The sequence below is a fragment of the Hyperoodon ampullatus genome (genome assembly GCF_949752795.1).
Source record: "Hyperoodon ampullatus genome assembly, chromosome: 2".
Lineage (NCBI taxonomy): Eukaryota > Metazoa > Chordata > Mammalia > Artiodactyla > Ziphiidae > Hyperoodon > Hyperoodon ampullatus.
In genome coordinates, this window is record NC_136915.1 from 95,528,632 (window position 1) to 95,545,931 (window position 17,300).

The window sequence follows — 17,300 nt, forward strand, 5'->3', positions numbered from 1 at the left end:
AAGTATGCTAGGTTTCCACCAAAGTCCCCAATATACCTGAACACGTGCAATATCCGAATCCTTCACTTTTAGTTTTGGAATCTACTTTGAAGTCTCATCCTCTTTTATTTTTTTTTGTTAAATATACAAACCTACCTACGTATAGACGTACACGTATATGTAAAATAGAGACCACAGATAAGCAAACCCGGCTTTTGTTACCACGAAGATTGCCAAGAATTTAGAGATGTATTTGTCAAGATTCCTGTCAATTCATGCCCTTTGGGTTACAGTGTCCTCAGTGATGCAGCCCTACCCTTTGGTATGGGGACATTATGATGTGTGTAAGACTCAGATTTACACAGAAGAAGGGAAAGTTTGGGATTATATGGCCTGTCAGCCGGAATCTACAGACATGACAAAATATCTGAAAGTGAAACTGGATCCTCCGGACATTACCTGTGGAGACCCTCCTGAGACATTCTGTGCAATGGTGAGACAACCTTTTTGAATAGAATATTTCGTGTTAAGTGCGGGCATGTTGTATATGCATACAAATGTGTTAAGTGTAAAGACTCAACTCAGGTAATGAGCTGAATCTGCAAGTGGCAGATTTGTGCTAAACAGGCTAGCTTCATTCTCAGTGGAGGCTTGCACCACCTGGAATTACAGTTTGCACAGTGTGATTGATGCACTGGAACTTACCTTCCTGTAAACCAAAGGTTTCACTGAGGCAAGTGCACTGAATATAAATTATAAAAAAAAAAGTCCACTGAAGTTTAAATTTCAGATTGGAGATTGGGAATATGATTAGGCTATATGTGATATCATAAGGATAAAACCCATTGGTAAACCAACTTTAAAAACACAAAGGTTTCTTCACATACGTATTTAAATTAAGGCTAGTCCCATGTTCCATAGTTCAAGGCTAGAGTAGATGTCCTGGTTTTCCTCATCAGGAAACTGCTATGGTTTGGAAATCCTTGGTTAGGAGACCAGTGAGAAGGGAAGCAGAAGAGGAGACAGAGGCTAAAGCCTCATGAGAAGCTTTTCCAGAAGAGTCTTATTTGTCAACTTATGCAGACTCTTGTTTACAAGGGTTGTGGTTTTCCATAGAAAAGGTTGGAATATGGAAAACATGTTTATTGAAAAAGTAATGATATGGAGCATACAAATTCAAATACTCTCCTTTTGATAAGCAAAGTTAGATAATTTGTTGTTTTCATAGTATACATAAGTCTTTTTCTGAGTGGAAAGGTAAATGGGATGTGAAAAGGTAACACAGGAGTGACAAATTGAATTTTCACTAGAGATGTTGCTGAAAATATACCCATAAGGTATTAGTAAAGAGTTTGGTGATTGAAATGATGTAAATCAATGTGCTAAAGAATTCAGACAGTGTGTTCATTTGGTTTATGTTGGTTATTTTTTATTATAGGCGGTCTTTATTTGATACAGGAAATGTTGTGGTCCCATTTTTCACCACGTAACAGATGTAGTCATATGGCAGATTTTAATAGTATCCTTACCTGACTTTATTATCTTGAACCTGGCCTGGCATTTTCAGGATAGTAAAACTATTAATCAAAGTAGCATCTGTTCACAGTCCCTAGTGAGTTAAATTAGCATAAGATCATCTTAGACCTAGCACTGTAGAAAAGGTTTTGTAACAGGAAACAGTTTTGAGCACTAAACAGTGCTTTCACCTAAAAGCTAAGGGCTTGCCATTTTTCAGAAGTGCCTTTGGGGACTGGTTTGAATTATAGTCTAAACCTGATTTTGCGGAGAGTGAGAAAAAGAGCTTAGCTATTAGGTGTCACTATGACTAAAGTGCTCTGAAAGACTAAATATTTCAAAGAGAGGACCGTCTCTCTGGGTAGCAGATATGTGCTTTGCAAAGAAGTTGCCTTTTAGAAATCAGAGACTTCCAGAAGAGGAGTTTATTCAATCAAACACCTTAGGAAAACTATAATAAATCTGTAAAAGAGCAGGGACATTTTTTGGCTTTATGTAAGATTTTTAATAATCTCTCATAAAAGGTCAAACTTAAGATCTCATTGCAAATCTGGGGTGAAATTGCTGTTCAGGTGACAGGTTTGGCCCAGAACTCCTTAGCAGAGGATGAGTTCTGGGCCAAATCTTCGTATTATTAAGAACACTCTGACTCTACATATTGGTTTGCATGCACTTGTAGCAATATGCCTCTTCTGGAATTGTTTAATAATTTACAGATCTAAGTAAAATAGCAAAGATCCTTTTTCACAGTACTGTTTGTACTTGCATAGGCCCTGTATGATGTGTTCAACATGTGATTTGAATGTGCAGCTTCCCTGGTGTCAACTTCTGGCAAGAGAATGCTTGCTCAGCACTGCTCCTGTCCGTCGTGTTGAAGAGTTTACTTGGTGTCTTTAGCATGCCTTTTTCTCCCATCTTGAGTGGGAAATGGTGCATTATAGAACTTCTCACGCCTGACTTTTACAGTGACATGGTCTAAGGTCTTTTAACAAGCCAATTTCTACCAGTTTACTGGCTAAGTGATGTTAGTGACCAAAAGAGAAAAAAGTGAAAATGATATCCCTCAGCTTTCCCAAGTGCAGTAGTATGTGTACTTTACACGTTTATGTGAAACTCCACAGGACAGTGTTTTAAAAGGCTACATCTTACTGTGATACAGATATTCAGAAGTCTTGGTGGGTTTAAGTTTGTCATTGGACAGAATTGTTTTCCATGGGAGAGTGTGAGGTTTGTGAGATGTTACCTATCTATGCTTAATTTGGACTCCTTAATATACATTTGATTGGCATAACAGGTTTAATAATCTATACTTTAAATATATAGTTTGAGACTATTTGTATGCATATTATATACCAAGTCAAAGATAGTGACCTAATATAGCAACACTTCCTCTCTGCAGTTTTGTATTTTCCATAAAACTCTTTAGTGTAAGGTTTCCTGACACAGGCTGTAAAGCTGTTTCAGGATGCTGTCATATCAGACCTGTTTAGGTGCTCCTTAGCCCGAGGTCTAATGGGAATCCATAAAGTCATTTGTGTTATGACTTTCACATTCTCCCCTCCTTGACACACGCATCCATACCTGCTCCCTCAGAGTCGTTATGGCCTATTACATCAGGGCAGCTGCCACATAAGCACAATCACTGCTTAGCCCTGATATGTAAATGTTTGCTGCAAAATGGTTTCAGTAATCACCTGCTCAGCTAGTGATACCCTTATTAGCTGTGACTGCAGCAATTCTGAGCACCGGGGGGACATTTGGTCAGAGAAATACCCTATAATTCCCATAGCCAATTTATCTTATATAAAGTTGAAGTTCATTGGCAATGCATTGAGAGTTTGTATTGCTGCTTTTTGCATTGCCTCCATCATTATATGCCAGTGACCATCCATGAATGCTACATTTACTTTAGAGTGAAATTTTAGGGGAAAAGGACCACATGATTCCATTTAACAGTAGATCTCTGTTTATTAACCTGGATAACCTACTTAATAACTCTTTAATATCTAGTGATTTTAAATTTTTGTATAGTAATAGTACCAGCATTTTAAACATTAGTTTTATGGGAGATTCTGCCATTTCTACTTTTGATAGTGAAATAGGGGAATAGAAATAGATATACACATATACATATATATGCATGAATTTTGTATATTGAGGCCATACATTTTCTTTTTAATTTAATCTGATATATTCTTTGTAAGTTGTCGATGGCTAAAAGAACTCTGTTTTTGTTAAGGGTGAAGAATCTGAAGGGTAGAAGAGGGTTAAGCATTTTTTTTAGGCTGACATAACATGTTAGTATAGATCATGTCCTCCTTCAGCCATGTAAAAGCTTCAGGTAGCACAGCTTTGTCAGAAAACACAGGTCATCTAGTGACTACAATTTGTTTCAATTTGCATAAAGAGCAAATAGGATGATCTGAACCTGTGTGTAAAGCTGAAGTGACAACACAAAGTTATGACTTGTTCTTTGTGTTTAGACAAACTTAGCTGTCATATCTCCACGCAACACCCCAGTGGCTTAAAAATGGCAAAATTATTTGCAATTATCTCCAGCCTGCAGCTAATTTTCTGGATAAGTTAAACAGAAGCTTTCAAAAGAAGCCTACAGACGGAAGAAATCATGGGCGTTTGTACAATTTATGGCACAGAAGTGCTGATGTCGGTAGAAATGTGAGCCCTGGAGTGCACCTATGGATTTCAGAGCCAATCAAATCTAAATTAGAAAACAAAGATTATTAAAAAGTCTTCTGTGCATGTAATTTTGACATAATATTCTGAGGTGGACATTAAATGCTTCCCTTGGAGACCTTTGACATCATTAATGCAGCAGCCTTTAATTACATGTAGACTCATATTACTAAAAAATGGAGAAAATAAAGTACTCTGAGGTGTTGTTAACAATACCCTAGTTATGTTTACTGAAATAATTAAAAGAAAGGGTATAATTTTTCTAAATAAAGTGTCAGAATTTGAAATGAAAATGGATTTTTTTTAGGAAATTTACTAATGTGTGCCTGTGTTCTTGATAGGCATTTATTCAAGCACCATAGCAGGTCTATTAATGAACATTCCATATTGTGTTATTTCCAGATAGACTCCTATTAAGAAAAACATTTTTAATTACTGTAAGCATTGTGGATAGAGCATATTTCATTATGTTCAAATGGAATTTACAAAAGTTGTACAAAGCCTTCATGTTTTATAATTTTAAAGGAACCCAGTGGGATGAATGAGTGGTGACACATAGTCTCAGGGCTATCTATAACTTACATTTCTGATTTGGCATCGGCTCAGGTTGCAGTCTGGTGGCTATCAGGTGGCTTTTGAGAAGTTAATTTGATAAATTTAGTTACGTTTTCAATGACAAGGCATTAATATCAATTTTCCAAAAACTGGAAATGACATTGATTTACATAATAATCAAATAATCCTGCACTCTTTTCATGTGAAACATAATTTAATAAATTAATGAAGTTTTAATAACAGTGACATCTTTCATTTGAATTGATTTATCCCTTAATTATGCCAGAATGGAATTTTTAAAAATCTTCAGTTCCTTAATTATTAACATGTCATTGTTATTTAGTTCATTATTTAGACTTACTTCTTAGAAAAGTTTAATTTATGTTTGCAGTGAATTAAGTTCCACAGAGATCAATCTTTCTCATGTCACTATATCAAGTATTCCCTTGTTAAGGAGCCAATAGTAGCTCCTTATTATCTATTGCATCAAGTCTAAAGTACTCTACCTGGTTTTTAAATCTGAGTGTTTACAACCTTATTTCCCATTACTTCCCATCAGGACCCAATGGCATTTCCAAGGGATTTAAGACTAGCAGTCTCATTGGAAGGGGACTACTGGATTTGGGTTGAGGCTGCATTGGCATAGCATGCATGGTTTATGCAGGAGGCCTTGAGAGGGAGCTGATAAATATTATGGTGGGGCTAACCAAACTTAAAACCACCTCATGTCATTCATTGTTCCCAGACAGTGTTCTCTATGTGCACGAGTACTCTTGTCTCTGTTGAGCTAATGCACAAATATTACTATAGACTACTGTATGCAATGCGAAGTGAACAGTACATATAGCACGTGCAAAACCTGGTGGTGGTGGTGAGAATCAAAGTCAAATAACATATGGTCCCTGCCCCAAAAGGAAGTAAAAAAAGAGTCCTAAGCAAAATTAATACGAAGTGGTGTGTAGCCAGAGGATGGGGACGAGGATGTAGAGGTAAGACCAGCACTCATAGTTTAAAGGTGAAACATTATTTTGCTGCATATTAAAGAGCCACTTGGAAAATATTGTCTGGTAGCCAAGTGCCTGATGTTAAACTGTGTCTGAAGAAGACAAGAAAAAAGGCTGGGTGCAGCGTATAGACCCACAGCATTTAAATGACAGCCTAGTGGCCTGGTTAATGGTAGATTGACACCTTATATCTGGCAAGATGGAAGAGGAGCAAAAATTCATAGAACCTGATGAGTTAGACCCATATATATATATATATATATATATATATATATATATATATATATATGTATTTCTTAACTTAGGAGATGCTGAAGTATGCTGCATAAGATAAGCATGGCTCATATACCTGGTGCTCCAACTTCACACAAAGATTAGGAGCATCATTTTACTGACTGCACAAATACAAGATTTTAAAGGTGAAACATGAGACTTCAACATAATTACTGCCTTGTAGTGGACTACTTTGAATTACCTCCTTCAGTTCCTGAAGAGGTAGCCTTGTCTGCTCTAGAGGAATATCACTTGAAAATATAAGAACTAGTGTCCTAAAAAACCCATAGTCTCTCTGGATTGTTTTGGGTCTCTCAGGCATATTCTATAAACTTTTGGTGGTGGTGGTGGGGTTTGTTCTGCTTAGCTCTGGAACTGTGCGTGGGTCTTAGTCTGGCGTCTTGATCCTTTGATGTTAATGACTAGTGTCATCACACAAGAAGTCCCTCATCTCATGTTTTTCTCTACCAGGAGAAGCAGAAGACATTCCTCTTGCTTGGAATAGTCTCCACTTATCCCAATTCCACCCATCCTTCAAGGTCTGTGTCAAGTTAGTTTCTCTGTATACTTCCTGCCAATTTCAGCTCTTATCATTCTCTTGACCTTTTAACTATGTGATTAAAATATATGCCTATCTATCTACTCTACTCTACTGTACCATTCAGCACGTCACTACATCTTATTGATTTATGTACCCACATACACATATGTTTCATGTGTTTACCTTATCCTGACTCTTGGTCTGGATCACTACCCTTTAAGTGAGATAATATGTGAGTCAGCCTCCTGTACTCTCTGATACAGAGTAGGAGCTCAACAGAAACTATGTATTATATTGCTTTTCTACCTTACAGCATTTATCATATTTCTAGGCAACAAATAAATAATAACATGTTTTTAACTGATTAATTGATCAGTTGATTGAATATAGTATTTGATTTTCTAGAATGTTTTCTATTTCTCGAGGACTTTTATCATGTATCCGGTTTTTCCCTCTGTAAACTAAGAGACAACTAGAAAAATTTAGCTAATCCATTTGGGCAGCTTATAATGATGTTCTCAAAAGAGAGGTAGGAGAGAAAAATCTACTGTGAGTTTCAACACTGAAAGTATGTATGAAGGATTCTTTTTTCCATTTCTAATTGAATCTTTTAAAAAGTATTTTTCCAAGTAAAAAATTTGGAAAGGATGAAAAACCTAACACTCAACATTGAAATCATTTTGCCATATTTCTTAAAAGTCTCTCTCCCTAAATATTGGGTTGGCCAAAAAGTTTGTCTTTTTGGCCAACCCAATATAATATACATTTTGTTTTACAAAATTGGAATCATAGAATCATCAGATATAATTTTTCATCTTTTTTCATTTACTACTATAGCTTTATCATTTACTTAGATCATTTATATGTGCTTAGAGAGTATGATTTGATAGCTATAAATATCCTATTATATGGATATATAATATTTTATTTAATTATGCTCCTACCTTGATGACTTGATGTTATTTTCATTTCATTTTTTTTCTATTGGTTATAATGCTTTGATGAACATGTATCAGTATAGTTTTCTTTATTAAACCTACCCTTCTTCTCCCATATTCCAAACCTCCCATATTAAATGCACATGTTTTTAGGATGGTGAGCTCATCATATTGACTTTAGTTGAGGCTAAAGAGTTGGGTTGTATTCTTTTGCTCTCAAGGGTGGAATCCTACTGAATGGAAGGGGCATTCTCTGTGTGAATCTTGGGGAAAGAGGTGTTGGACTTAAACCAAGATGTAGGACTTAGGCAGGCCCCCTATCAGTGGGCCTTGTTCTCTTTTGTCTGGACTTGAGAGAGCTTCTGGAGGCAGAAGGAAGACAGCTTCTGCCACACGGTAGAGAGCAAAGTCAGGAGACCTCTTTGGAAGCAACAAGCTGAAGATGAGCAACTTACACCTTGTCGACTATACCTGTGGCTTTAGAACTTGCTTTAAGTTGATCCACAGTGAGAAATACATTTTATATTGGAACACAGTAAACACACACTTATCCACACACACACAACCAAAACAAAAGTGTTGCAGAACAGTCCTTACCCTTTTATATGTGCTATGCCCTCTGATATTTGTTTCCTTTATATTCCTTTTTCTTCTTTAACAAATAATTGAAAATTACATATTGATGGTTGTGTACAAATTATAAGTAGCATTGTTTTTGAACCTTGCATAAATGGAAAAATAGTGTACGCATTATTATATAGCTTCTTTCTTTTAAATTTAACATTATATTTTTGAGATATACTACTTTGTAGTATTCTACCCTATGGATATTTCTTTAATCAATCTTCTATTTATAGACATTTAGGTTGTTTGGTTTTTATACTTTAAGGCTCTTAACTGGTGTCAAACTGTCCATCAGAAAGATAGTTTATCTATACTTCCTCCAGTATTTTATGAAATGCCCTAGTAGCTAGATCCTCATCAATACTGGGCATTATATTCTTTTCTTAAAAATTGATTGATTGATTGATTGATTGCCGCATTGGGTCCTTGTTGCTGCGTGCGGGCTTTTTCTAGTTGCGGCGAGCCAGGGCTACTCTTTGTTGCGGTGCACGGGCTTCTCATTGCAGTGGCTTCTCTTGTTGTGGAGCATGGGATCTGGGCACGCGGGCTTCAGTAGTTGTGGCTCACGGGTTCTAGAGCGCAGGCTCAGTAGTTGTGGTGCACGGGCTTAGTTGCTCCTCGGCATGTGGGATCTTCCCAAACCAGGGCTCGAACCCTTGGCCCCTGCATTGGCAGGCAGATTCTTAACCTCTGTGCCACCAGGGAAGCCCCTGGACAGTATACTCTTAAATTTTCTTCTGATATAGGGCCTTAGCAGATAAATTATGTAGTTTACCAAAAAGGATATTGATGAAATTATTCTTATTCCCACCACCTTTTCTGCTAAGATAATAATTTTTAAACTTTGACATTGATATACAAACATATTGGAAGGGGAAAATGACATTTCATTTTTAAAGATGTATTTATTTGCTTATTGAAAAGATTGAGTTTTTAAATATGTTTCTTGGCCATTTAAATTTTCTTATTCCTAATTGTAGTAGTTTTACTCCTTTGTACTTTTTGCCCCTTTTTAAACTTTTCTATTGAAGCCAACAGTTAAGTTAAAAGATATATATTTGGGCCTTTTAAACAGACACCATTGTTTGTCAGTTGATCAAGTTCAAAAAATGAGTATCCTTTCTTCCAGAAGAATAGGTCTTGTTTCAGAGACTTTTCCACACCCTTCATTTTGTGGAAATTTTACGTAATCTTGCCCTGGGTTTTGGTGGCATGGGGGCCATCATCTCAGGGCTAGGAAATATTCATCTGAGTGCCCCCTCAAGTCTTTTGTTTCTAATATAAAAACTTTGAGAAGTTGTCATTTACCCTCAGTAAAGCGTTCTTCCTTTTCCCTTAGAATCAGTCTTTTTGGAGACAGTTGCATACTGAAACATATTCCTTGTATAAAGTGGCTGGTGTGAAATCTGCTTTGGTTTTAATTCACCAGACCAATGGGCAGACTAGCTTTTCATATGCCATTTTTAGATTTCAGAATTTCCTTCCTTACAAAAGGGGGAAAGGATGAAAGTTGTTTCACACAGCATCATACTGGAAAAGAACTTACTGAGATTGGCAGGTTGTAAGTTTCTTTCTCATCTTTCTGGGGATAGATAGATTCTCATAGTATCAGTTCCATGAAAATTAGAGACATGAGCTGAGGAAGAAACCAAAATTGGTTTTCAATTTTTGACCTACTTTGGAACTGACTTCTAAAATATTAAATGAAGAATTGAGCTGGATGCTGTTTTAGCACAAAGAAATAGCCCTTTTGTTCCAGAGGGCTGATGTCCTTTGAGAGGTCCAGCAGCTGACATTATCATCAAGTCATGTCTGAACAATGCTTTTTCACCATTACATATAACTTTTTGTTTGTTTTCTGTTGCTCTCTTTCCTTCTTGGAAATGATAAAATGAAGATATCAAATATACTTCCAAGCAACCCTCTCTCAAGGGAGAGGAGAATCCAATATATGTGGTCAGTACAAATTGCAGAAGAGGATGTGTGCATGACAAAGAAAATGAGCTGGTGGCCACTCTGAGGTTGGTTGTGATGCCTGGACCATGCCACATGGATTTTGATTTCAAAATTTAGAAAAATTAATCTTACATGTGGTGTTAGGAAGCATTGTCACTAATGTGTCTACTGTCTGGCTCAGGATAATGTTGTATTTAGCCATCACTGGGGTCACTTTAACAGTGCCTAACACAGTGTAAAGCACATAGTATTGTTTAATGCACCCTTGTCAAATTGAACTTGTGTAATATTTTTACAAATAATGTTATTTATTGAGAACTTTCCTGGTGTCGTGCACTGTACTAAACACTTGGCCTTTGTTAGTTCATGTAATCCTCAATCTTATCATTATCCTTATTTAATGGGTGAAGTAATTAAGGCAGGAGGTTAAGTAACTTTTCCAACTAAGTAGTGGAAATAGGATAAATCCAGGCAATCTGACATGCATGTCCTACTTTTAAACTATACTATAAATTACCCTCTAATTTTATTTGTAGTCTGTGGAATAAAACCATCACAAAAACCTTTTTAAAATCACATTTATTATTTGGATTATGAGCTACAATACTATGATTTTGTTATCTAAAAAGCCTTTCAGATAACCTCAGAAAATTGGATTCTGTAAACAGAGTGTATGGAATGTTGGAAATGCATGTTATGTGATGAGTGTCTTCATTCGGGGATAAGAGAACCAATCAACTGTGTTTGTTTCCATTCCTGCTTTCATTTCCATTAACGTGTTCATATAAATGGAAGTAAGCTGTTAAAAATCATAGAGAGCGGAGTACATATTGTATTCACCATCTAAAACCAGAATAATAAGTCAGCAACTGTTGGCTAGTTAACAAAATCATATTCTTGTGGGTGAAGTGTTGAGAAAAGTAGTTAGCGTGATACTTTTGATTTCTTTTTAACACTATCAATAACAACTGTTATCACATAGCCAACTGCCTCCATGCAGTCTCTACTTGGATGTCTAGTAGGCATTTTAAACTTCACATGTTTATTATAGAACTCTTGATTTCTTCTTCCCAAATCTATTCTGACTCTGGTCTTTCCCATATCTATAAATGGCAGCTTATATTTATCTAGTTGCTCAAGACGAAAAATCTAGGAATCCTCCTTAACTCCTTTATGTCTCTCACCACACATATCAACCAATTCTGTTAGCTAAACCTTCAAAATATATCCCAAATCAGACCACTTTTCATCGTCTCCACTGCTAACTACCAGCTATATCTCTAGGTTGCACTCCTGCAGTATCTCCTAACTGGTCTCCTTGCTTCCCACATTTGCCCTATTATCAAATTCACATATGTTTTATAATATTATAATATAAAACTTTATAATGTGTGAATATTATAATGTAAATATATTATATATATAGACAGTGTAATTATATTATGTAAATATACATACATAAAATTTTAAAAATCTGTCAGATCTTTAACTTGTTTAATTTCCTCTCATATATTTTGTGTCCCACTGAGAATTAAATCTAAACCATTACCACTTCCTGAAATCTCCTGTGTAATCTGGTCCCTGAATACCTCTCTGATCTCTGCTCTGATCACTCCTACCTTGCTCAGTCCTCTCTACCTGCCTTCTTGATGTTCCTCATTAAACTTAGTTTATTCTTGCCTTGTTTGGACCCATGTTCTCAATATCTTCCCAGAGCTCATTACTGCCTTTTGTTAGGTCTCTGCTTAAAAACCTTTCTCATCTGACCACCTTATCTAAAATCACATCTCCTCCACACCCTTTATCCATTTATCCTGAGCCTGCTTAGTTTTTCTTCACTGAATTTATTACCAGGTTGATGTTCAAACTAATTAACAACTGGGGCAGCACCAACACTGACCAATCAGAAGAGATGTCAATGGTTACACTTTACTGAGTACCTTCTGACTGAATATCAGTTATAACTGCCTGATATTTATTATGTTATATACTACTCCTTTATTTATATCTCTTTTCTCCTCCCCAATACAAGCACCAAAGAGCAAGAACGTTGTCTTGTACCTGCCTATAGTAGGGGTCAATAAATATTTGTTGAATGAATAAATGAAGTGCTAAAAGCAGATATGTTAATTTGATCATGATATGCATATCAAAGATTATTGCTCTAATACATACATGGTCTTTGGGATATATAGGCTGCTTTGGAGGTCCTTGATCTTGAAGGTATCATAAAATTTTTTTCAGTTTTTAAAAAAATATTTAAAGTACATAAACAATATAACAAATACATGTACAACTACCACTTAAAATTAACGGTGGTAGCATATTGTTTTTGTTAAGCTTTAAAAAAAAGAAACATTACTGACCAAGTTGAAATCATCTTTGTCTCCATGGCCTGACCCATTTCTTGCTTCCCTCTCCCAGAGGGAACCATTGTCATAAATTTGCTATATTTTCTTCTGGTTTATCTTTTAGTATTTTTTATACCAAGTTTGTATGTTCATAAACAATATATAGTTTTGATTTGGGCCTTTTTAAAAGTTACCATCCTGAAAAATCTATTCTGTAACTTGCTTTTTTATTCAACAATATTTTTGTAAATTATCCATTTGATCTGTATGATCTTATTCATCCATATAAAAAATATATATTCCATTGTATAAATACATTCTTCATTAATGGTAATTTAGGACGTTCTTTTTTTTTTAGTTTTCTATAATTACAAGCCACTCAACAGTAAAAAATTTTTGTACCCATATCTTGATGCATATGAACAAGAGTTTTGTTTTTCCCAAGATATACACCCAGTAGCCAATCTGTTGGTTTATAAAGTATGGCATTTTCAAATATAGTTGTACCCTTTACATTCCTACCAGCAGATTATAAGGATTCTCCTAAGTTTTGTTTTGTCTTGTTTACTGATATGCTTCCTCTTATTGTGTATTAAAAAAAAGTTTAAGGGCTTCCCTGGAGGTGCAGTGGTTGAGAGTCCACCTGCCGATGCAGGGGACACGGGTTCGTGCCCCGGTCCGGGAATATCCCACATGCCGCGGAACGGCTGGGCCCGTGAGCCATGGCCGCTGAGCCTGCGCGTCCGGAGCCTGTGCTCTGCAACGGGAGAGGCCACAACAGTGAGAGGCCCGCGTACCGCAAAAAAAAAAAAAAAAAAAAGTTTAAGAAATCATGTTTCTCTTATTGCCTTAGATGTCAGGACACTCACAGTTTGATTTAATGATCTATTGTCGCCACCATAATTCACTCAGGATTTTTAATAGAACTCTGTGTACCATGACTCTTAATCTCTCATCTTTTAAAAAATTATTTAATGGTTAATCACTTGGATATTGTATGAGTATCACTAATAAATATTCATAATTATGGATCAATAGGAAGAAACATAAAATTTACAGAAATAAATATTGAGCCAAACTATAAGCTAACTTCTTTGACTAGATTTTTATACAGAAGGCCACAAATTTTAAGAGTGGCATCTTCCACCTAAATTGAAAGGTATACTCTGATTTGTACAACTTATACAAAAAGCACAGTTTAAAAAATTATTTTTAGTATTTAGCTGTATGTAATTTTTTTCCCCAAAATCACTGTCTTCATTACTGGACTGTAACAATAGCCTTATAGTGCTTTTAAACTGGACATCTCCTTGCTTACTTTGCAGATGATATATAAATATTGCCTCATCCATCACCGGAATGGCTTGTTTCCTAGATGAAAAACTGAGGGTGATGTGTAACAGTAATAAATTTGGACAGCAAGGGAAAGGTCCCATTTCCAATTAAAACCACAGCCAGAAGTTTCCATTTAGGCTGATAGTGTAGGTAGATTAGTACACATTTTGTTCATTTGCTTGTTTGTTTGTTTGTTGAGAATTGGGATTGTTTTAGGAGTAACAACAGTAAAGGAGTAGCTTCATACTACAAAGAAAAGGCCAGTTGCCCTTTCTAGATAGGAGGTTTCCAGGATCATTGGGTCTTGGGAATTTTTTAATTACTTAAAATTAATTAATTAATTAGTTAATTAATTTTTGTTGAAGTGTAGTTGATGTACAATATTATGTTAGGTTCAGGTGCAGGGGTCTTGGACATTTAGAACCAGGTATTCCGAAGTGGAGTTCTGTAACTTCGGAAAGTGCATGCCGTTAGAGATATTTTATTTGGAGTCAAACAGTTCTCAAGGTTCAAGTTCCAACTTAATCAAGTTATTTCACTTCTGTTCTGAGCAACAGTAGGATAAAGATTTACTTAACACAGTGCCTGACATGTAGGAAGCGCTCAATAAGTGTTAATCATCTTTATCATTGTGATTATCATTTCCATTTTTAAAAAGTTGAAGTCATTCTGATTCTCATTTCCTGCTTTGAGGGGATCTTCTGAATATTTTCCCTTTAGTTTCCCTTTTTGTGAATTGCCTGGCTTTTCCTAATGTTACTAATGGCATCTAATAACTAACTGTGAGGTTCTGGCTCCAAGCCAGGTATTTAAAGTCAAAATAATTTCACAACTGTAGTTTTGAAGTAAATGAAATGTATTCTAAATAACACAGTATTAAAATAATTATTCATGGATGCAATGGCATTTACACTGAGATTATAATGGATCAATGTTTTAACAACTGCACTAGACATGCCTAGCAGCAGCTTAGTAACTCCTTATAAAAACAAAAAAATGTTAAAATAAATAACTGTGAGAAGATAAGTAAAACTTATTTTATTAATAAAATATTGGAATGAGCTCAATGTGTTGGCTGTCATGGAGGCCTAGAAGTGAAAGAGAGAAATTTTAGTATGGGAAATGGAAATACCAGGTCCTAAATCAACTTTTCTGACTGCTGTATCATCCATGTTATCCCCTTCCTCAAAAGCATCCAGTGTATCTCCATCACAGTCCTGATCAACAAGAGAAAACATTGTTCATTGCAGCATTATTTATAGTAGCCAAGATGGAATCTGTCTTTGTTATCACAAGACTAGAAATCTAACCCCTAACCCCTTTTCCTCATTGAAACTATTTTTAAAGGCAATTCGACAGCAAGATTTCTTAGACATGCAACTGCCCAGTTATAGTAGGTAGTTGTCCTTACCAATACATTTAATACTTCATTTTGTAATTATTGGTTACTTGTCTCCCTCCACACTGGATTGGAAACTCCTTGAAGACAGGGAGGGAAGGAACCTTGTTCTCCCTTATATCCCCAGCAATTAGTTTAATGCCTGATACACAGTGGGCCCTTAATATATAGCAGTGGAATGAAGAGTCCTTCTAGCAGTCTGCTTTCCTACATCTGTGCTCTCTCCACTTTTACTTTTTTGTTACTGTCCCTCAATAATCTTTTCTGCCACTTCAATTCTTGTTTTCACTGTCTTTGCCATTATTTATGATATCTAAGTAACCTCGTGCATAATCTGGCAGAAGGTGACCCTCGGCGATATCTTGTGGGAGTATTTAGTTCTTTAACATAGTGGTGTTCTCTCCAGTTAGTTAGTTCAATACTCTGAGTGTTAATGGAATTCCTTGCTCTGCAGTGCCCTGTGTGGGGCATAATGAGAGATAACAATGATAGGCTAGCTTTTGCCTTCAAGCAGCCTTACAAAGTAAACAGCTATTTACAAAGAAGAAGAAAATAAATGCTATGCTAGAGCTGTATATAAAGAGCTATGTGAACACAGAGGGGTAGCTTCATAAAAGAGATGGTCTTTGAGCTGAGCTTTGAGGGAAGAGGAAACTGGTCTGATATGGAAGAAGAAAGAGAAGGACATTCCAGTTTAAGGAAACAAGCAAAGTCATGTCTTTAGCTTTCCTTTTAAACTAATTTCCTTTTGTGGCTCTATCTCAACAGAAATAAATTTTATGATTGTGCCATCCATGAATAAATCCGTTCAGCTGTCCTTATGTTTCCCAATACATGATACTGTAATGTTTTTTATACTTGGCATAATCTCCTACTCTCTAATCTATCAATCATTAAACACAATCATGTAGGTAAAGATACTCTATAAAAGACAAAGTATAAAATAAGGGAAAGTGCCATACAAAGGTGCTGTAGTTCTTATTAAATATTTATTTGCAAGCTCAGTGGTCACAAATCTTACGTACTTAACAGAGCCTATAGGGATTCAATTAAATACATATTTATTGAAGCCTAACCAAGTAATTTTGAACAGAAAGATCACAATGAACATAGAATTCAAATACAAGCAACTTAATCTGGCCTATGTCCATAGCTCAGATATTCAGAGTGTCTTCCATAATCCTAGCCCAAACCTCAGTTTCCTTCTCCCAAAATACTGATTTGAGACTATATGACATTTTCACTGGCACACTGGATTATTGGTTTTACCATTGATTTCCATTAAAAAACATTTATAAAACTGCTTGAATGCCCTTTTATTTTATTTGCTCCGCAGTGTTCCAGAACAGATCTTCCTAACTCCATGAGCCTGCCTACTGCCATCCTTAGAGTGGCATGAATTTATGCATGAACACCAAGAAGAACTTTATCCTAAAGAGTCTATCCATAAATGGCAGAACATCAATATTGCATTTTCCCACTTTATTAAATAGGTAGGATGTATAGTATAAATTATATATAATTATGATCAATGTTAAAATTCCTAAGGAGTCTAAAGTTCAAATCCCAGCTTTATTATACTAATAATTCATATTTGTATAAAAATAACTTTAAAATGGTTTCATACATCTTGAGTCATGTTAGTAATAACATATAGGTTTTTTACATTTTACAAATGGGGAAGCTGAGATTTTAAAAAGGTTAAATGACTTGCTCTCAGTCACAATAATAAGTGGTAGATGTTGGATTATCACACGTTTATAAGGCTTCTTCTTTCTTTATTTTCTTTAATGGAAATCCACAATCATCATAGAAAATCATAGATTAGGTTCTCATTTCCATTTTAGAGTAATGTCAAGGAAAAAAGGACCTCAGCACTAGATTGTATTGTAATATAAATAATTTCAGGAAGCTCTACCTTCATGGGTTTTTTTGTTTTTGTTTTTGTTTTTGCTGGACGTGGGCCTCTCACTGTTGTGGCCTCTCCAGTTGCGGAGCACAGGCTCCAGACGCGCAGGCCCAGCGGCCATGGCTCACGGGCCCAGCCGCTCCGCGGCATGTGGGATCTTCCTGGACCGGGGCACAAACCCGTGTCCCCTGCATCGGCAGGCAGACTCTCAACCACTGCGCCACCAG

The 17,300-nt window shown here is 36.0% G+C and overlaps 1 protein-coding gene across 2 annotated transcripts in view; it reads left to right on the forward strand.

Moving 5' to 3' along the window:
* Window positions 1-226: 226 nt before the first annotated feature.
* NTNG1 (netrin G1) overlaps window positions 227-17,300 on the forward strand; it is a gene marked incomplete at both ends in the record, with an annotated part of 332,626 nt that continues 315,552 nt past the window's right edge. For both annotated transcript variants that reach the window (XM_079697497.1, XM_079697498.1), the window contains one exon: window positions 227-472. In XM_079697497.1, the coding sequence (XP_079553623.1) occupies window positions 227-472 (246 nt within the window). The remainder of the gene's footprint in view (window positions 473-17,300) is intronic.